The sequence below is a fragment of the Lepus europaeus genome, chromosome 1, assembly GCF_033115175.1.
Source record: "Lepus europaeus isolate LE1 chromosome 1, mLepTim1.pri, whole genome shotgun sequence".
In the NCBI taxonomy this organism is placed as follows: Eukaryota; Metazoa; Chordata; class Mammalia; order Lagomorpha; family Leporidae; genus Lepus; species Lepus europaeus.
The window spans coordinates 140,491,766-140,514,342 of record NC_084827.1 but is presented as its reverse complement, the minus strand read 5'-3'; the positions used below and the strand labels follow the sequence as shown (position 1 = coordinate 140,514,342).

The 22,577-nt window shown below is 36.9% G+C and overlaps 1 protein-coding gene across 1 annotated transcript in view; it reads left to right on the top strand.

Annotated features, from left to right (window-relative positions):
- The window catches only part of PGAP1 (post-GPI attachment to proteins inositol deacylase 1), a 71,330-nt gene that overhangs the window by 32,632 nt on the left and 16,121 nt on the right, over nt 1–22,577 (top strand). The window contains exons 9-20 of the mRNA XM_062189479.1: nt 299–354; nt 1,798–1,881; nt 3,489–3,535; nt 3,916–3,967; nt 8,625–8,702; nt 12,980–13,055; nt 14,873–14,946; nt 15,048–15,099; nt 15,891–15,957; nt 16,350–16,458; nt 17,842–17,880; nt 20,940–21,033. Of these exons, the coding sequence (XP_062045463.1) occupies nt 299–354; nt 1,798–1,881; nt 3,489–3,535; nt 3,916–3,967; nt 8,625–8,702; nt 12,980–13,055; nt 14,873–14,946; nt 15,048–15,099; nt 15,891–15,957; nt 16,350–16,458; nt 17,842–17,880; nt 20,940–21,033 (828 nt within the window). The remainder of the gene's footprint in view (nt 1–298; nt 355–1,797; nt 1,882–3,488; nt 3,536–3,915; nt 3,968–8,624; nt 8,703–12,979; nt 13,056–14,872; nt 14,947–15,047; nt 15,100–15,890; nt 15,958–16,349; nt 16,459–17,841; nt 17,881–20,939; nt 21,034–22,577) is intronic.

Genomic DNA, 22,577 nt, shown 5'->3' with positions numbered 1-22,577 from the left:
CTTTTGCTGGTAAAATTTGCTTTTAAATAAACATAATAATATTATTTTATAATGTACTTAATTATATGTTTTATTTGGGAAATAAAATATTTATTTCCTTCTGTTGTTATTTTCTCATAGCTGAACACACCAAATAGATTTATACTATTTTACTTGATGTGAATGCTAGTTAGTGATGAACATATAAAGAATAATATATTAATGGAGTTTCTTTGTTATGCCTGAGAATTGTTTCACACAGAGTCAAAAATTATTAGTATCAAAACAAAGCAAATAAATTAATTTTCTTTATCTTAAGGGACATCTATGTGGGTTCCAGTAAAAGTGTCCAGGTGGACTTATGTGGCTTACAATGTAAGTATAATGGTTTTTTCTCAAAAACACTTTAATATTTATCTTTAAAAGTTAAAGACTCTTAAGAATCTGAACTTGTGCCATTTTCCTACAATTTGATAATTCCTTAATAAAATTCTAGTCAGTGTTCAGTTTTACAGTTTTATTATAAATTTACCTTTTTTTTGGTCTGTTTTCTTTGTTTTTCAGTTCTATCTGTTTAAATTAGAATCCAGACAAGACCTATACATTGTTATTGATTGATAGGCCTTATATTCCTCTTTAATCTGTAATACTTTGTCCACCCCTCTTTTTTTTTTAATTTATTTATTGAAAAAAATAACAGGTCAGTTGTCCTATAGAGTCTCATGGTCTTGATTTTTGCTATTGTTATTCAGTGTATTCCTATGGCAATTATAGATTAGAGTCTCATAGTCTTGATTGCATTCCTGCCGTTATTCAGTATGGCAACTCATTTTCTATGATTTTTCTATTTAGATGCTTGATCAGATTAAGGCTTTGGGTTTTTTGTTGTTCTTAGTTGTACTAGACTCTCTCTTTTTTGCTTTGTTAGCAGCTGTTGAGGAATGCCTGGAATTATTAATTCACTTAGGAGTATGCAAAAATGGTGATACTCTTATTTATTATTCCTTCTTCATTTATTAACTGAGATATTATCTAGAAAAACTGCCCCTTATCCACTCAGTTTGTCTGAAATGGAACAAATCATAAGGGAAAATAATAATTGCTTACATCTTTGGATCTTACCTTGTATTTACTGGTTGTCAGAATAGTGAATTGGCTTATAAGCATCCTCCATCAGCAGTGCTTTTCCCCAGTATTGTCATAAACTCATTGATTTAACTGCTTATGCTTCAGTTCATTGATACTAAAATTGTTCTATGTTTGCCCAATACAAGCTATTCCAAGTTTGACTCCTTAGTTCTGATAGAACTTTTTGTTGTCTTTAATAGTTTCGTCCTTGTCCAGTTTGACTAGATTAGTTTAACTCCATTTGTACATTTTCTACACCAGCCCCTGGATCTGCTATTTCTCTAAGGAACTATTTCTGTTATTTGGGAAATGATATCTCAAAACCACAGTTTGTCTGTAGAGATGCTTCTGGCTAATTGGTTGACATTTGTAGGCCTTTTTAGTGGCCAGACCTAAGAGATGTATTTTAATGTAGCTAAAAGGTCAGAAACCACAGTGAAACAACAAGAAAATGTGTTCATTCAGATAATTCCAGGATAAATTCAATACTAAGAGTTTATATCTAATCTCTGAGAATACATAAATGTTGTACCTTTGTATTCTCCTCCTCCTACTGCTAGAATATTGATTCTTAACAACTCTAAGAATGATAAGGTTAGGATTATTACTCATTCACTTTATTTGGATTCTTGAGTGATTAAATTTTCCACTTATTAAAGCTATATTGAGTGTTTTCCTTCTATTTTTTAGGAATCTGATAAGATATATTTTACATTTCCTCTTGCAAATCACAGAAAAATCTACACTCATGTCTATTGTCAGAGCACCATGCTGGTAAGATAATTGGTACATTTTATGTAACTTGAAAGACTGTTATTTGTTTTTCAGATTCAACTATTTGGTGAATCTAGCTATAAACTATTGTTATTAAGTCTAATTAGTTGAAAAATACTTGGAAAAATGTTTTGATCAAATAATAGTAATGAAAATGTTTTTTAATGTAATAGTTTTCAACTTTCGCTTATTTACTTTTCAATTTAAATCTTTGAGGGGTAAAGCATCACACAAATTCTATGTCCAGTGACCTTCACAGGAATGTTGCTTTGGAATTTGAACTGTGAACCAGGCCACTGTTTCCGTGAGAATGAATTACCTTTTCCCAGATTACTCTGGTTGTGTTAGGTTTGCCTCTAGGAGCCAGTGGGTTGTTCTTTGCTTTGTACACATAAGCATATCTCTTTGCCCAAACAGAACTCAGTTTAATCTCGAGCATAAACACTTTCGATTTTAAAAAGCACTGTGTGCTCCCTTTGATTCATGTATAGCCAGTAGAAATGGCCTTAAACCACAGTCTTCCAGACATATTTGCCTTTTAGAAGTCCTGTTCCCAGCAGGCCTCCCAAAATCCAAGATGGTAGAAACAGCTGTAACATACTACCAACTTGTACCCTTTGGTTCTAGTTTAAGTCTTTTTTTTTTTTTTTAATTTTTTTTATTTTTGACAGGCAGAGTGGACAGAGAGACAGAGAGAAAGGTCTTCCTTTGCCGTTGGTTCACCCTCCAATGGCCACCGTGGCCGGCGCGCTGTGGCCGGTGCACCGCGCTGATCCGAAGGCAGGAGCCAGGTGCTTCTTCTGGTCTCCCATAGGGTGCAGGGCCCAAATCCTTGGGCCATCCTCCGCTGAACTCCCGGGCCACAAAAGAGAGCTGGCCTGGAAGAGGGGCAACCAGGACAGAATCCGGCGCCCCGACTGGGACTAGAACCTGGTGTGCCGGCGCCGCTAGGCAGAGGATTAGCCTGTTGAGCCAAGGCGCCGGCCCTAGTTTAGGTCTTTTACTCCGACTTTTCTGCTATCATTTCACTCTTTTCAGGATGATGGAATTGAATTCTAAGGCCCTTTAATTCTTAAATTCGATTAGTACTTTAAAGAATAAGTATAATTAAGCAGTTACAGGAATTTTGTATAGAAAATCCCGTTTTCCTATTGAGGTTCATATTAAATTTTTGAAGTACTTCTTATGCCAAATATTCTCTCAGATAGTAAAGTGCTTACTAACAGTGTTTTCTGGACCTAACTGTCAGAGTAATGGTTTTGTGCATGTCTTTTCAGTGAAAACCTACTGTGCTGGGCGTTTCTTTGCTTTCTTTTTGCTAATGTTAGTTGCTTACTTCAGAAGCATATTTACTAAAATTGGAATGATATGAAAAAGGTTAGCATGGGTTAATTGATTACCTACCTATCTGTGCTGACTAATGAATGAATGCTTTGCTCATCCCTTCCGTGTTTGACTTTGGAGAACATCTTGTATATGTTTCTCAGTAGCAAACTGCTGTTTTATGTTTTTCTGCTGTTACTCATCTTATTGCCAAAAAATGTTGAAGATGTTTGTCTTAAATAGTTATTTTCTATAATATTTAATGTGTTTTATGTTATTAATAGGATACAAATAGTTGGATTTTTGGCTGCATAAACAGCACTTCTATGTGGTAAGTGTTGAATTTATGGTCCTCTCTTGTTCAGTTTTCTTAGTATAAACAATACTGAGGAATCATAGGTTAGCTTCATATATTCTTTTACATATTTTGTGGCTGTGTTATAATATTGATTTTAAAATGAAAAGTAAAGAAAATGAATATACTAGGAATTTTTGTAACCATTGAACGTAGTTAGATGTTAGGAAAAACAAGTTTTTTCTTGCCAAACTGTGTAGATACAGTATATTGGATTAGACTTAATTAGATTTCAGTTCATTATAAATCTGTATGCTAGGTCTATAGATACTTTCTTTTTCCTCTGACGTTTACTTATAAGTTGCAATACTTCAATGTATTTTTCCTTTAATTATATTTTTATATTTATTTCAAAGCCGGCAAGGGGTAGATTTATCCTGGAAAGCTGAATTACTGCCAACAATTAAGGTAAATTATAGATTTAGAATTGTAAAGTCCAGGTGAAAAAATACTTAACCAAATAGACATTTTAGTCTACTTTTTTGTTAAGATCTTAAACAGACTTCAGATTTGCTAACCTAAATCTTAGAAATACTTTTGTTAGAAATACATTTAATTAGGAAAGCTTGGAATTAATGTTACTTTTTTTTTACTTTCAGAGATAAAAACTGTTAATCTGTTAAATGATCATAGCTTATAGGACTCTACCAAAAAAGAGCTTTATAGATTTTTTAAATTGAACTGAGAGTATGCTTGGATGGTCTGTCTTAAAATAGAACCTGCATAGTATACTGTATACAGAAATCATCTTGGGAGGAATGAGTTGGGGTAGGGAAGTGGGCATCTTGAAGAGAACTGAAGTAATTTTCCCCATCAATTTCAGCATCACTGTGGTCAAGCACTTGCATAACTTTACATTACCTAAGTTCTCCAGGGTAATAAATCACAGCAGAGATTTATTTAGTAATTTTTGTATTTTCCTTAAGCAATTATGGTAGGTTAACAGATCTTTATATATAAGCCTAATTTACTACTCTTCAAAATTTATTTTTGAGAAGGGAAAATAATTATAGGATGTGATGAAAATATCTGTCCTTGTTTTCTTACTGTATTTATTATAACTGATTATCTTGGGCCAGGATTGATAGTTTTCAGTCAAGTAAGTCTATGTATTAAATATAAAGTATATTTTCCTAATGCTAGACTCATGTAGTTAAAAGTAACATCATGTGGTTGGTCCTAACCTTTCAAGCCAAAAGCAAAACAATGTGCTAGAATATATGTACTGATCAGTTATTCATAACATAATCTGTCCAGGCTATAATTTCAAAGTTAGAAATGCATTATTAATTAAAACTTGATAAAATGTACTTTGTTCTTATATATATTTTAAAATAATTATTTATTTGAAAGGCAGAGTTATGTAGAGAGGGAGAGACAGAGAGATCAATCTTCCATCCACTAGTTCGCTCCCCAAATGGCCGCAATGGCAAGGATTGGACCAGACCAAAGCCAGGAGCTTCTTCTAGGTCTTCCACATGGGTGCAGGGGCCCAAGGACTTGAGCCATCCTCTGCTGCCTTCCTAGGTGCACTAGCAGGGAGCTGGCTCAGAATGAAGCAGCCAGGACTTGAACCAGTGCCCAAAAGGGATGCCATCACTGGAGACAGTGACTTAATTCACTATACCACAGTGCTGGCCCCATGTTGTTTTATATATATATATATATATATATATATATATATATTTATTTATTTATTTTTGGACAGGCATAGTGGACAGTGAGAGAGAGAGACAGAGAGAAAGGTCTTCCTTTGCCGTTGGTTCACCCTCCAATGGCCGCCGCGGCCGGCACACTGCAGCCGGTGCACCATGCTGATCCGAAGGCAGGAGCCAGGTGCTTCTGGTCTCCCGTAGGGTGCAGGGCCCAAGCACTTGGGCCATCTTCCACTGCACTCCCAGGCCATAGCAGAGAGCTGGCCTGCAAGAGGGGCAATTGGGACAGAATCTGGTGCCCCGACTGGGACTAGAACCCGGTGTGCCGGCGCTGCAAGGCACAGGATTAGCCTATTGAGACGCGGCGCTGGCCCCCATGTTATTATATTTTTAAAATATGTTTATTAAACCATAAAGTCTTTCATTATTTTTAAAAATCTCAAGATTAAACTGATGTGTTCATCAAGCGCTAGGTCCCTATGTTTGTTCTGAATGTAAGAAACAGCTGGCTGAACAGCAGAACAAGCTATAGTGAATGTTGAAAGAAAGAAGTTAGAAAACATGAATCATAATATTCTGCAATTTTGGATGTTCTCTGTTCAAGATTGTAATTATGAAATTTAAATAACCTTTTTCATTACAATAAAAACAAAAATTTTATGTAATGTGCGTTAGTAATTTTTAAGCAACATACAAAATTATTTTGCCATAAAGTTGAAGGGATTATAAAGTGAAAAAGTTTTGTAGGTTTTATTTGTATTTATATCATCTCAATAAAAGTAATATCAGATGAGAGTCCTATCACTTTCTGGCATCTCTGCTGACTATTAATGAATAGATGCAACACTCTTGCAAAACACATAAAATACAGTACTTTGTCATTGTTGAGAATTTATATTTCAGAGTTATCAGAATGGATAGCTACACAAAGTATTCACCTTCTTCCTGATTAATATATCTTTAGTGCTGTCTCCCATTTGTTTGATGGATTTCATCTCCCTGTATTTGTGGTTAATGTGATCCTTTTAAGGCCCTTTAATTTACACTAGTACTTACAAGTCTGAGGCAGACACTTTGCTAAATTGGGGAAAATCTTATAACAAACACTCCCTCATAAATCTGATCAGCTTTTTAAAGGACCACTCATTGACAGCTTTTTTTATTTTTATTTTTATTTTATTTTATTTTATTTTTGACAGAGTGGACAGTGTGAGAGAGAGAGAGAGTAAGAAAGGTCTTCCTTTTTGCCGTTAGTTCACCCTCCAATGGCCGCCGCGGTAGGCGCGCTGCGGCCGGCGCACCTCGCTGATCCGAAGCCAGGAGCCAGGTGCCTCTCCTGGTCTCCCATGCGGGTGCAGGGCCCAAGCACTTGGGCCATCCTCCACTGCACTCCCTGGCCACAGCAGAGAGCTGGCCTGGAAGAGGGGCAACCGGGACAGGATCGGTGCCCCGACCGGGACTAGAACCCGGTGTGCCAGCGCCGCAAGGCGGAGGATTAGCCTAGTGAGCCATGGCGCCGGCCAGCTTTTTTTATTTTTTAAATTTTTATTTTTTTTGACAGAGTGGGCAGTGAGAGAGAGAGAGAGAAAGAGAGAAAGGTCTTCCTTTACTGTTGGTTCACCCTCCAGTGGCCGCTGCGGCCGGCGCGCTGTGGCCGGTGCACCGCACTGATCCCAAGCCAGGAGCCAGGTGCTTCTCCTGGTCTCCCATGCGGGTGCAGGGCCCAAGGACTTTGGGCCATCCTCCTCTGCACTCCCGGGCCACAGCAGAGAGCTGGCCTGGAAGAGGAGCAACCGGGACAGAATCCGGCGCCCCGACTGGGACTAGAACCCGGTGTGCTGGTGCCGCAAGGCGGAGGATTAGCCTATTGAGCCGTGGCGCCGGCTTCATTGACAGCTTTTAAGCTTCATTAGCTCTGTCCAACTAGTCAATTTTGATCTTTCTGAAGAGTGGAGAAAGCTAAGTGTCTAGAAATTTTTAATTCAATATACTATAACATTTAACGGTTCCAACCCCACATAGCTTAAAGAAAAAAAAAATGGATTAAATCTGAATTTAGAGGGCTAGTGTTGTGGCGTAGAGGATAAAGTTGCCGCTTGCGACACTGGTGTCCCATATGGGTGCTGGTTCGTGTCCCATGTGCTCTACTTCCAGTCCAGCTCCCTGCCAATGGCCTGGGAAAGCAGCAGAAGATGGCCCACATACTTGGGTCCCTGCCACCTACACGGGAGAACCAGATGATGCTCCTGGCTCCTGGGTTCATCCTGGTCCAGGCGTGGCCAGTGCAGCCAGTTAGGGAGTGAATCACTGGATGGAAGATCTCTCACTCTCAATCTCTGTGTGTGTATATTTGTCTGTGAGTGTGTTTCCCTCTCTGTAATTCTGCCTTTCAAATAAAATAAATAGCCAGCGCCGTGGCTTAACAGGCTAATCTTCTGCCTTGCGGCGCCAGCACACCGGGTTCTAGTCCCGGTCGGGGCACCGATCCTGTCCCGGTTGCCCCTCTTCCAGGCCAGCTCTCTGCTATGGCCCGGGAAGGCAGTGGAGGATGGCCCAAAGTCCTTGGGCCCTGCACCCCATGGGAGACCAGGAGAAGCACCTGGCTCCTGGCTTCGGATCAGCGAGGTGCGCCGGCCGCGGCGGCCATTGGAGGGTGAAGCAACGGCAAAGGAAGACCTTCCTCTCTGTCTCTCTCTCTCACTATCCACTCTGCTTGTCAAAAAAAGAAAAAAAAAAAAATAAATAAATAAATAAATCTCAAACTGAATTTAGTGGCTTCACTTTTATTTAAATAAACCAGTCTTTCTACTTATCTCATTTCTCAAAATATGGACTATAGTACCTGGTCTTAATATTGAGAAGAACCTCATTTGGTGAGGTGCATTGTTTACCATATTCTATCTTTGTCATTTACTAAATGAAGACCAGGGAGTGATTTCATATATACTGTTACCCAGCAACTCTTTGCTACATGACTAGGTCAGAATTATTTGAGATTAAATTATAGCTATTTCATTTGTCAACTACTGAATGCTATTTGTCCTGTATTACCAAAATAAAGTATAGAAATAATATTGTAATGCTATTTGCAACAGATTGCCAAATTATAATAAACAAAACCAAATGTGGAAATAATTATTAAACATCATTAAATTATTAAATGCTTAAATTTTAATATATTATAATTTCTAAATATTTAACGTAAGTACTAGGAATTTGAATTTCAGTGGGATTATTGACTTGGAAATGTAAACATGGGCATTTATGATACACTGGACTTAAATTTGACATTTTAAAAAAATAGCTCATTTAGAAAGAAATGTATCTTATTTATTCTTTTTTAAACAAGCATTAATCTGTTGTAAGAAATAAAAGCAATTTTTTATGTCCTTTTTTTTTCTTTTTTTTAGTTTCTGACCTTAAGACTTCAAGACTATCCATCTTTGTCTCATCTCGTTGTTTATGTACCATCTATTCATGGAAGTAAGGTAACAAGTGAATTAAGGTTATTATCAGAATGTTTTGGAGATATTCTTTCTAACTTTTAAAGCTTTCTTTTTTTTTTTCCGATGAGTTCTACATAGGGCTTACTTAAAACAATGGCCAATTTAGTGATCCACCTAAAATTCTTAAATCATTAGGATCATCTGCTTCAACTTGAACTAAGCAGAATAAACCCAAGTTCCTTTGTTCCAATTAAGAGCTAGTGTTCTAGTTAATAAGTCTTTCAAAAACTGTTAATTATTAGGTACTCTGTTATGTACAAGACTATGTACCAGGAAGTATAGGAGGTGCACAAATCAGGAAGACATGAATTCCGTTTTTAGGATGCTCCATACTGTTGAATAAAAATACAATACACATATGTACAAAACAAACCAGAATACAGCAAGTAGATGAAAGATATCAAAGGAAGAGATATTTCTGATTGATTGAATCAAGAATGCCTTATACTGGGGTGATATTTAAAGTGTGCTTAAAGGATAGTTTTTTAGGTAAGTGGACGTTGTAGACCTGTGCTGTCAGTATGAGAATCAACAGCACTTGTAGCTATTAAATTTAAACCAATTAAAATTAAGTAAAATTTAAAATTCAGTTTCTTAAATGTATCAGCCACATTCCAAAGGCTCAGTAGAAACATAATTGCAGAAAACTTTAATGGGCAGCACTTTAAGCAAAAAGAACAGTGAGAGAGCATAGAAATGTGAAAGCCTAGTGTATATTTGGAAAACAGTGAATAATAATTTTGAAAGAGTGGCCACCATGAGTAGAATAGCAATGAAGAAAAATCAGGAAGAGTAGGTCACTGTCACATTGTGGAGGCCTTAACTGGAGGATTCAGGACTTTACAGAATTCAAGTTTGTGGGAAGATGTAAAATTTTTCCCCATAGTAGTAGTCGGATCAGAAAGAATTTATTTTAGAACATCAGTGTATTCATGATGTAGGAAAGGTGAAAAAGAAAGAGGCAAAGCACCATGTAAGGGATTATAAGGGCCTGCACTAGGGAATTGAGAGTAGAAAGAAAAGCGTGATTTTGAGGGAATTGATTGGAGAGAAGGCTGATGGAGGTCAAAGGGCCTCTCTGTTCCTTACCCTTCAAGATCCAAACTGTATCTTTTTTCTTTTCCCAAACCCTTCCCATGATAATTTTTTTAAAACTTACTCTCATGATGTTTTGAATATAGTTTCTTTGAGGAATTTATTTCTTTCTGTTACAATTTCTTTGTCTCTATTGCATTTTTTCTATTATAAACTCTGTAAGAGTAATAGCCACATAGGTTTTATTCTACTTTGCATCCTCAGCCTTTAGTGACTACCACATAAATGCTCAAAAAAATGTTTCTCTTTGAGGAAGTTGGTAAGATTTGTGTCTAAAATAGCTAGGAAAATTTTAAAGAAATAGGGAAAGGAAAAGGGGGATGTAGTTGGGAGTCTTCTCAAAGACTGAATCTCACAAGTACCTTATAATGGATTCATTGTTTTGTTTTGCTTAGCTCAAGTGAGAGGTAATTCAGCATCTTCAATACTAAAAGCTCTCTTTAAGGGTTTTTCTGTCAGGTAAGTTGGTTTTGAATGAATCTAACATCTTTCTCAAACTTGAAAAGACCCTCTCTGGTTATTCTAAGAAATTAATGAAACTTTCTGCAAGTAGACAGTCTTAGTAGTCTAATAAATGTGTAATATGTCTTAATGCTCTTTGAAAAGTAATGCTGCTGACTCTATTTTTCTGGATCCCCATTTCACTAGAATAATATAGATCTTTTATGATTTTTGCATGTCTGTTTTACAGCCCATCAGCAGGCTACATGTATTCAAATAGGCAATATCAAACAAATTGAACTGATATCTTAATAGGTTTTTGGAAATGCAAATGTAATTATCTATATTCTTTTGATGACAGAAATCAAAATAATTAAACCCATCAGAAATCTACTTATGTTGGATATTTTAGACATACTTTAAATTCTTTATTGGGTAAAGATTTATCCCATTATACAAAACTAAGTGCATAGCCAAATTTTTAATGTAATAATAAAAATCCTACTAATTAAATTATCTGTGCAGGGGGCTGGTGTTGTGGCACAGTGAGATAAGCCACCACCTGTCATCTGGCATCCCACTTATGGTCCAGCTCCCTGCTGATGTGCCTGGGAAAGCAGCAGATTTCTATCCCAAGTACACGGGCCCCTGCCACCTACACGGAGACCCTGATGGAGTTCTGGCCTCCTGTCTTCAGCCTGGACGAGCCCTGGCCATTATGGCCATTTCAGGGGTGAACCAGTAGATGGAACATAACTCTCTTTCTATCTCTCCTTCTCTGTTAATTCGGTCTTTTAAATAAATAAATAAATCTTTAATAAAATAAAAACCTGTGCAGAATGATTTAAGTTGACTTCAAAAGCTGTTTTCCTGTCTCTGGTAATGGCTCTAATCTTCTAACAGCTATTTATTATAATGAAAATATCTGACTCTGTTCTTTGCCTTGTGAGTAAAGGAGAAGAAATAAATGAAAGTCTCCACAAACTTCTTTCTTTTATCCCCCAGCGTGTGGACTGTAGTCTAATAACAAGTTGCCACATCAGTTTCTTACTTTAAAAAACAATAAACAAAAATCTATCCATGAGGCAAACAAAATAACACCACTTCAGAGATCCCAAGTTTAGTTGTCAGAAAAGCCTTGGACAGACTCCACAGGCCTTGTACTTTCTGGAGACATCAGGTTACTTACTAATTAAGGTGGGGCATCAGATTTTTTCTTGGCTCCTTATAGATCAAAATAAATTGATTGCATGGTGGAGGTTATTTTAGTAAAATTTTATCTTTACCCAAACAATTCCTCTGCATAATACTGAAAACAAAGGCTCTTAACGCTGTTTTTTATTTTGAGGATTTATTTATGTATCTGAAAGGCAGAGTAAGAGAGAGGAGACTCAGATCTTCTGTCTACTGACTCACTCCCCAAATGGCTGCAATGACTAGGTCTGGACCAGCCTAAAGCCAGGATCCAAAAACTCCATCCAGGTCTCCCACGTGGGTGGCTGAGGCCCAAGTACTTGGGCCTTCACCTGCTGCTTTCTCAGGCTCATTAGCAGGAAGTTTGATTGGAAGCAGAGCAGCCAGGACTTGAACCAGCACTCCAACATGGGATGATGGTATAGCAAGCAGCTGAACCACTAGGATACAGTGCCCGCCCCTCTTACACAGCTTTAGCAATGTTATTGATAAACAGATGTTGTCACTACGAATAATTGTAATGGTGCATTTGTCACATTATACAGTTAGTTTTTTGAAGAGCATTTCTTTATCTTGCTTCATATATAGTAAGCCTTTTTTTTCTATTTTTATAAGTATTTAACCAGAAATAATCTTACATGAAAAACATTGGCCATCTGTAGATGAATGTTAGTAGGTATCCAAAAGCCTTTATAGTCTCCTTAAGCTATAAATACTTAATAAATGTAGACTTTTTCAAAGATCTTTAACAAAATTACATTTCTTTTTTTGACTGAAAGTGCTCAAAGATACGTTATCTAAATCCTTAATTAATTTTGAATTAGCCTTGATGGTTAATGCTTTTATTTATATATATATATATATATATATATATTTTTTTTTTTTTTTTTTTTTTTTTTTGGCAAAGATTTTATTTTTTCGAGAGGTAGAGTTACAGAGAAGGAGAGAAAGAGAAAAGTCTTCCATCCCCTGGTTCACTCCCCAATTGGCCCTGAGCCAATCTGAAGCCAGGAACTTCTTCCAGGTCTCCAACACAGGTGCAGGGGCCCAAGCACTTGGGTCATCCTCCACTGCTTTCCCAGGCTATAGGCAGAGAGCTGGGTTGGAAGAGGAGCAGCCAGGATGTGAACCAGCGCCTATAAGGGATGCTGGTGCTGTAGGCAGAGATTTAGCCTACATGCCACAGCGCCATCCTCTTGATCCATCTTTTACTATCTCTCTTCTTCAAACACCTAAACCTAGCTAGAAGACAACTTATATATTATGAGTATGTTACATAAATGACCCTTTATTAATTTAAGTTAATTTATTAAGTTAAGCTCATTTAGCAAGTTTCTCAGCAAAGCATCTGTCCTTGAGGAACCTGTTGCCTCCTAAGTGTAAACAAGTTAACAGTATCATAGTTACTTTCTCCAAAGAAACCTTTCTCCAAAGGTTTATAGACTTTTTTTTCTGAAACATGGAGTGAAAATATTTTACTATAAATTTAATTCTATTTGTTTCCAATAAATCATTGTTTTCTATCTCAGTTTGTTGTAGATTGTGAATTCTTTAAAAAAGAGACAAGATCCATACAGCTTCCTGTAACTCATCTCTTTTCCTTTGGTAAGTACTTTATTTTTGGAAATCTTAAGAATCGCTTTTATTTTTAACTGGATTTATTTTTCCAGTTAATTGCAGGAAAGTAGAGCCTTGGAATGTTAAATACTACATATTTCAAGTAACCATCTGATGTTTAGTATCCTGATTTGCATTTGATACTAGACTAGCAATGATCTTCTCTGAAAAGTGAACCTTAAAATGAGTGTGTATAATCACACAGGAGTATATTTGCAGATAAGTGTGTGTGTGTGTGTGTGTATTATGTGAAGTTTATACTAAATACTGGCCCTTTTAATAAAATTTTATTATGATATAAATGCTATCTGCATTATGAAAATTTTAAGATTTCTCTAAATATTCTTTTATGTGTTAGTTTGAAATAATTTTAGTACAGAAAAAGTATAAAGGAGTACAGAGTTTCTTTTTCTATTCTTCTCCCAACTTTCCCTAATCTTGTTCTTCAAAATAAACACAATATATTTTTTTAAAACTTAAGAAATTATCATTGGTGCAGTATTATTACCTAAACTACAGGCTTTCTTTGGTTTTCATATTTATCCACTGATGTCCTTCTTCCCCGAGGCTCCTACATTGCATTTATTGATCATATCTCCTTCATCTCCTCTAATATGTGGTAGTTCCTCAGCCTTGCCTTATCTTTCATACCTTTGAAACTTTTGAGGAGTATTGGTTATTTATTTTGTAGAATATTCTTCAGTTTGGTTCTCTCTAATGCTTTCTTGTGATTAGATTGAGGCTATGTGTTTTTGCCAAGAGTACCATAGTAATGATATGCATTTCCCTGTGTAATTTCAGAAGACACATGATATTAACATATGTAATTGCTGGTGATATGAATCTTGATCTCTTGGTTAATGTGGTGTCTGCTTGGTTTCCCCACTATAAAGTTACTGTATTTCCTTTTGTCTTAATAAATATCTTTGGGAAGGTATTTTGATCATGTAAATATCTTGTTTTCCTCCAAAATAATCCACTAATTTCAGCATCCCATTGGTTTGTCTAGTCCAGCAAGTAGTGTATTGGTATTATACATTTTTAAAAATGTTATTTATTTTAGAGGCAGAGAAAGATCTTCTATCTACTGATTCTCATTCCAAGTACCTGCATTAGCTGGTGCTGGGCCACCCTGAAACCATGAGCCTGGAACCCAAACCAGGTCTCCCACATGGGTGGCAGGAATCTAATTGCTTTAGATGTTACTGTTGCCTCTCAGGGTCTGCATTAGCAGCAAGCTGGAGTCAGGAGCTGGAGCTGGGACTCAAGCCAGGTAATCCAGTGTGGGATGTCGGTGACTTAAATCACTGGGCTCAATGCCTGCTCCCTGTAATCTATTTTTTTTTTTTTTTTTTTGACAGGCAGAGTGGACAGTGAGAGAGAGACAGAGAGAAAGGTCTTCCTTTTGCCGTTGGTTCACCCTCCAATGGCTGCCGCGGTAGCGCGCTGCGGCCGGCGCACCGCGCTGATCCGAAGCCAGGAGCCAGGTGCTTCTCCTGGTCTCCCATGGGGTGCAGGGCCCAAGGACTTGGGCCATCCTCCACTGCACTCCCTGGCCACAGGCAGAGAGCTGGCCTGGAAGAGGGGCAACCGGGACAGGATCGGTGCCCCGACCGGGACTAGAACCCGGTGTGCCGGCGCCGCAAGGCGGAGGATTAGCCTAGTGAGCCACGGCGCCGGCGCTGTAATCTATTTTTAATATTAAAAAAAAATCTGTTGACATCCTTTTAATGTTATTTAAGCAATCAATGCATTTTTTAAAAGTCTTTGATAGTCTAAATAATATAACATTTTTAATTCAACAGGATTATCTTCAAGGAAAGTGGTTTTAAATACAAGCGGCCTGTACTACAATATAGAGCTTCTGAACTTTGGACAGGTTATTATCCTCACTATAATAAAGCAGATTTTAATTTACTTTGTGTTTAAACAAACAACTAAATTCTGTTTCTTTTGTTTTTGTGGTCAAATTCTGTTTAGATTTATCAAGCATTTAAGATCAACGTGGTAAGCAAGTGCTCAGGAGTCAGAGGTAAATGTCTTTTCTGAAAAACAGGTCTTCACTTGAGTTTTCTATATTACTTTTTTTTTTTTTTTGACAGGCAGAGTTAGACAGAGAGAGACAGAGAGAAAGGTTTTCCTTTTCCGTTGGCTCACCCCCCAAGTGGCCGCTATGGCCGGCGCATTGCGGCCGGCGCACTGCACTGCTCCGAAGCCAGGAGCCAAGTGCTTCCTCCTGGTCTCCCAAGCGGGTGCAAGGCCCAAAGACCTGGGCCATCCTCCACTGCATTCCCGGGCCACAGCAGAGAGCTGAACTGGAAGAGGAGCAACTGGGATAGAATCCTGCGCCCCGACTGGGACTAGAACCCGGTGTGCCGGCACCGCAAGGCAGAGAATTAGCCTGTTAAGCCACGGCGCCGGCCTCTATATTACTTTTAAAAGTACTTTTCTATGAAATAAAATAAAATGGTAATAATAGGAAAGGGATTTAGCAGAAACTCTTTAAGAGTAAAACGTCTTTATCTGTTTCAGGTAAAGTATCCACATTTCAAAAATACTGTATATCTGTATGTCTTGTTGTAATAGTAATTCAGATTCAACTGTTTAGTGTCTTTCCAGTTAGATTAGATACTGAATATCTAATTAAATCATTGTTTTAGGAATTCTCAACTTTTTTTAATATTGTGATATAAGATAAATACTTAGTTACTGAGTATTTTTTTTAAATGGGTTATTGTGTGATTAGTTAGGTGTTGTAGTATTTTATGTTACAGTTAGGGTGATATATGGTTAATAATGCCTGGTTCCTTTTTGTTTTAACAGAAGAAATAACTAGTATCTATAAACTTCATATTCCCTGGTCTTACGAAGATTCACTAACTATTGCACAGTAAGCATATGAAAGAATTTAATTTCAACTTTGATATTTTTGAATAATAGGTATTCTTCTTAGTTTAGTTATTTAAATCCTATGAATTATTAAAATGCCTCTTGGTAAAAATGTATGTATCCTTTAGCATGCACAGAATTTAATATAGTATATAATATTCTTAATATAGTACTTAAGCCTTACATACTTGAAATATGCACATCTTTCCACACTCTCCCTCAACCCTTGTGTGCTTGAGGCAGCACTGAAACATTTGTAATTGAAAAAATGGCCATTCATAATAGTGTATCTGATATCTAGCTTCATCTACATTATTTCATTGTATTGTGCTGAGGATTAACTTGACCATGGCATTTTGTATTTGGCAATTGATATTTAAGTTATCTCTTCAGGGTTCCATCTTCCACAGAAATTTCTCTGAAACTTCATATTGCTCAACCAGAAAATGACAGCCATGTGGCATTATTAAAAATGTATACATCATCAGACTGTCAGTATGAGGTAGGTTGACTGCATAATCTTAAGTAAGATTTAGTTTCAGCATAAGCTAGAAATATTTTTGTATTAGTTGCAGATATGGCACTATGGAAGTTAGTAAATATAAATAATAGACATTTAAAACATTTTAACAATTCTCCATTAGTGCATGTTAGCACCATCTCACTGTACCCTTAGTTGGACAATTTGAAAGTGTATCCATCTTAAACACTAGAAAATTAAAAAAAAAAAAAAAGTTGAGGCTGCAGATTAACCTTGAAAGTTTGGAGGCCCAAAATCCAGAATCTTTCATGAGTCAAAGAACCTCATGAAGTCAAATGACTTAGCTTTACACAGTAATTGACATGATGCATATTGGTTTACATTGCTCCTAGATTAGCTTAAGGTGCTGGGCCACCCTGAAATCATGAGCCTGGAACACAAACCAGATCTTCCTTCTTTTTCACTAATTAAACTCTATTTGTCATTAATATGTGCAGTTGTTCCTACTGTGTTTATTTTATAATGCAAGAGGACTTCTTCATGCTAAGAGAAGGAACCAGAATTGGGAGTAACATTTTGTTTATTTACAGATTTCATGAATAGTCCCTCCCTATTTCAGAAATTATCAGGTTCCAGGGACTTCAAATTTAAATGCTTAAAGTAGTATTTCAATGGTAGCAACAGAGCAATCTTCTGTTTTTGCTTAAATATTTGAATTCTTTATTAGAATTAATTTTCTTAGGGTATTCTAGGATCGATGTCAAATTAGTAGAATCTGTTCATACAACAAAATTTTAGTTTTATCTGAATTAGATGAATTTAGATTAGATTATGTTTCTAACAATGGGCTAACATGGTTTTTAACTTGTATCTTATTTCTAGTATTAAAACAGTACTAAGAATTTTGTTAATAATTTACTCCATATTCTGCAGTGATCTCAAAATGTCCATGTTTTTACAAATGCATATTTTCAGTAAGCCCATATTTTGAGAAAATGCAGTCATTTTATAACTTCCCTAAGAAAAATCTATTTCCTTTTCCAAGACTTTATCAAAAAAGCTTTGTTTGTGGTATATATAATTAGTATGAATTTCTTTTTGAAGTATTATATATATTTACTTAAATTCCTTTAGCTGGCATGATCTGTTAATAACATCTTCAGATTAATAAAATATTTTAGTAATGGGTTACCACAGATACCAAAACATTTATCCAGTTGTTGATGAATTAGAATATGGGAATGCATGCTAAGTGATAAAACTATTTAAGATTTTGAATATCTTTAGGTTTATCATTATAAAAATTAATTATGCTAAAAAATGTGTAGAAGTGCTCAGTTTAATGAAATGTGAACTAGAGGAGTTTAAGGAAAATAACCTTTTTTAATCATTGTTTTAAACTAGGTGACAGTTAAGACTTCCTTTTCACAAATACTTGGACAGGTAAGAGAGACTTCTGGTTATTGGTTGATTATTGCCTTGTAATAAATACTGTGAGGAAGGAATTATAAACTTTCTCTGTAATCAGTAATTTAACAGCATATACGATCTCTTTGGTTGCTGTAGCTGCTGTTTTGTTTTTTGTTTTCTTTCTGCCTCTACTTTAATAAAACATAGGAACCATTCTTGGCCCACAGGCCAAAGTTGGCCAAACTTTGCCTTAAGGTAATGCTTTCATGTTTGATACATCTAGAAATGTCAGCTGATACCTGATTACCCACAAGAGTTAATCTTTTTGCCTAAATGAATGTCATATTAAGACTTCATGTTGCTCATACTACAGTCTGATTCATAGTACAATAAAATCTATAGGCTCTGTCATAAGAAATGAACATTTTCAAAGAATTTATTATGTTGTAGATGCTCAATTTGTAAAAGGTAAGAATAATCTTATCTTTTAAAGATAAATGTTGAAAATAATTTGCAAATAATACTACAAAAATTATGTATTAATTAGAACTACAGATATTGTTATTCAACATAATTTGCAAAATTATATAACCTGGACATAAATAAGATAATACTGGTTAGTCAGATTTTAAAATTTAGCAAAATTTCTTATAGCTTTTTTTTTTTTTTTTTTTAAGATTTTACTTATTTATTTGACAGGCAGAGTTACAGACAGTGTGAGAGAGAGACAGAAAGGTCTTCCTTCCGTTGGTTCACTCCCCAAGTGGCTGCCACTGCCGGAGCTGTGCCAGTCCAAAGCCAGGAGCCAGGTGTTTCCTCCTGGTCTCCCATGCAGGTGCAGGGGCCCAAGTACTTGGGCCATCCTCCACTGCTTTCTCAGGTCACAGCAGAGAGCTGGACTGGAAGAGGAGCAACAGCGACTTGAACTGGCGCCCATATGGGATGCTGGCACTGCAGGTGGAGGATTAACCTAGTGCACCATGGTGCCAGCCCCCCTCTTATAGCTTTTATTAATTTTATTTCTTAGGCTGTTACATTTTGTCATTCAGGCATACCATAATTTTATTTCTTTACTTTAAATCATGCTGGGGCTAGTGCCCTCTACAACAGTTGCATCATATATCAGCACCAGTTCCAGCTGGTATAGTCTTACCGCTTCACTTTCTATGCAACTCCGTGCTAATGCACCTGGGAAGGCAACAGATGGCCCAAGTGTATAGGCACCTGATACCCATGTGGGAGACCAGGATAGAGTGCCTGGCACAACCCCTAGCCTTTGAGGCCATTTGGGAAATGAACCAGCAGATGCAAGATCTCCCTTTGTCCCTCCCTCTATCTCTCTGCCTTTTCAACTACATAAATCTTTCTTTAAAAAAAAAAAAAAGTCATTATAATGTAATTACAGTAAAACTCACAACTCAAAATTAAATGAGAAGCATTTTTATATGCATTACATCATTTGATCCTTTAATAACCCACTGAGAATTAGATGGTGATTATTAAATTTGTCAACATTATAAAATTCTAAGTTAACATTAAAATTTTTTGTGCTACATTATGAAGGAAAGATGAAATGTTAGTACAAGGTGGAAAACAGCATTACGGATAGTAATACAAAATAGTCTGAAGTATTAAAGGACTTAGACTATAAGAGAAGAATTCATGCTGGTAACTTGGTGCTGTATACTCAGGCACCCGAAGAAGATAGACTCAATCTTGTTCAAAAGTGGAACTCTTTCTAAAAAATATACTGGTGTTACATGACCAAGATGTGTACTTTGAAGTGTCAAATAAAGCATTTGTAGTGACTGAGTTGTTAATCAAAAATCATTGAAAAATATAATGTTCTTCCTTCTTGCTGCCTCCTAGGCACATTAGTTGGGAGCTGGACAAAAAGAGAAGTAGTTAGGACTTGCGCTTGGTATGGTATTCAGCTGTTTCAAGCAATAGCTTAACCCATTGTGCCACAAAACCTACCCCTGTCTATTACATTTCTTTTTGAAAGATTTATATATTTGTTTGTTTGTTTGGAAGGCAGAGTTCTAGAGAGAGAAAGTGGAGAGAGACAGAATCTCTTCCATCAGTTGATTCAGTCCCCAAATATCCAGAACAGCCAGGGCTGGGCCAGGCCCGGAATTCCATCTGGGTTTTCCATGTGGGTGACAGGGTCCAAGCACTTGGGCCATCTTCCAGTGCTTTCCCAGGAGTATTAACAGAGTGCTGAATTGGAAGTGGAACAGCCGGTAATTGAACTGACACTCAGATGGCATGCTGGTGTTGCAGAAAGTGGCTTAACCCGCCGTACCACAATGCTGGCCCCTCAGTCTGTTACTTTTTTTTTTTTTTTTTTTTTTGACAGGTAGAGTGGACAGTGAGAGAGAGAGACAGAGAGAAAGGTCTTCCTTTTTGCCATTGGTTCACCCTCCAATGGCCGCTGTGGCCGGCGCATCTCGCTGATCCGAAGCCAAGAGCCAGGTGCTTCTCCTGGTCTCCCATGCGGGTGCAGGGCCCAAGGACTTGGGCCATCCTCCACTGCACTCCCTGGCCATAGCAGAGAGCTGGCCTGGAAGAGGAGCAACCGGGATAGAATCCGGCACCCCAACCGGGACTAGAACCCGGTGTGCCGGCGCCGCAAGGCGAAGGATTAACCTGTTAAGCCACGGCGCCGGCAGTCTGTTACATTTTTAATTGTGCAACTTACTAGCACTTCCCATGCCTGAATTTCTGTGGTGGTAAAGCAGGGATTAAAAACTACCTTAAAGGATTATGGGAAGAGAGCATGAGATAATGCATATACAGTGTTTAGTATTGTGCCTGGAACATAAAGTGCTCAAGAAATATGCCTTGGAAAACAAATTTGTAGCATGTGTTTCACAGTTATGCTTTTGATGAAAAATGGAGATATATTTCTAATATGGTGTATATGAATATTTTCAATAATTATTTTATATAGAATTTTTTATGCAATTGGAAATATCTTGTGACTGTGTCAAGAAAGTCATAAAGTAAAAAATAACTATTTCATAGGAAAGTACATTTATTTCATCAATATGAATATTCAGAAGTTTCCCATTGATTTGCCTATTTTCTAGGTAGTTAGATTTCATGGTGGAGCTCTGCCTGCTTATGTCATTTCTAGTATTCTTCTTGCATATGGAGGGCAGTTATATACTCTATTCTCAACAGGTAAGAATATTTATAATTTCATGTTTTGTCATGAATATTAAAGTAGAAAACTATTAGTTTTGTATGTATATTTAATTGTATTTAATTAGCAGTTATAATAAGGGAATTCTTGGCTATAACTACTACTGTGATTTTGTGCATGTGATTTTATGACCAGTCTTCTCTGCATCTTAATTACTTTTCAAAACCCTATCAACCATCAATCTTAAACTAGTTAAAAGCAAAAAAAAAAAAAAAAAAGTACTGAGATTTCTTTTTTCTCTGAGAGTCCAGACTTTGAGTTTGTGGTGCTAAGATGTAAGAATTCTTAATATTTGCTTAACCTGTCACTTTTGTATCAGTGTCTTTTTTAATGCGAAAAGTAGTTATTTTAAATCTAAACAAATTAACTTTTTAAAAAGTACATAGGAATTGAACAATGAATTTTTCGTATTATAATTTTTTTAGTATTTATGTCTAAAAAGAGGACAAATATTAACCAGAAAACATACCAAAAAATTTAACAGTAATTCCCTAATAGTATCAAATGATTTAAAAAATTTAAGCAGTTTTCATATAAGATCCATACATTGTAGTTGATCATTAAGTTTAAACATTAAGCGCCTTAAACTGTAGGCTCCAACCTCCATCTTTCCTTAATTTATTAAGCAAAATGGGCTTTTTGTACTTTTTGAGTTTCCTGGAGTTTTTTTCCTAAGTGTTCTTTTTGTTTTTGATTTTTTTAAAAAGATTAATTTACTTATTTGAAAGAGTTACACAGAGAGACAAGGAGAGGCAGAGAGAGAGAGGTCTTCCATCCGCTGGTTCACTCCCCAAGTGGCCACAATAGCTGGAGCTGCACCAATCCAAAGCCAGGAGCCTGTAGCTTCTTCTGGGTCTCCCACGTGGGCACAGGGGCCCAAGGACTTGGGCCATCTGCTGCTGCTTTCCCAGGCCATAGCAGAGAGCTGGATCGGAAGTAGAGCAGCCAGGACCTGAACCAGTGCCCATATGGGATGCCGGCGCTGCAGGTGGTGGCTTTAACTGCTACACCACAGCGCCAGCCCCCTCTCCTCCTCTCTCCCCCTCCCCCCTCCCCCTCTTTCTCCCTGCCTCTCTCCCTCTCCCCTCCCCCCTCCCTCTGTCCTCCTCCTCCCCCCTCTCTGTCCCCCCCCCGCCTCTCCTCTCTCTGTGTAACTCTGACCTTCAAATAAATAAATAAATCTAAGAAAAAAGAAAATGTGATATGACTGATTGTGTTGATGAATGTATAGTTCTGTGAATCTATTACAAACCATTGAATCATATATACTTTAAATGGATGAATTGTATGGTATGAGAATTATATATCAGTAAAGCCATTTTAAAAAAATCACACATGGGGCTTTGTGACACCCCAGATTTGGCTTCCTAAATTTGTTTCACAAATGATTAAATGTGTATACCCATATAAAAGAACCACTGAATTGCACTAATTTTTAATCTTTCAAGAAGATTAGTAATGATAGTAATGAAGACCCTTACTTTCTCTGTCATAAAATATGTTGCTCTTATAGATGATATAG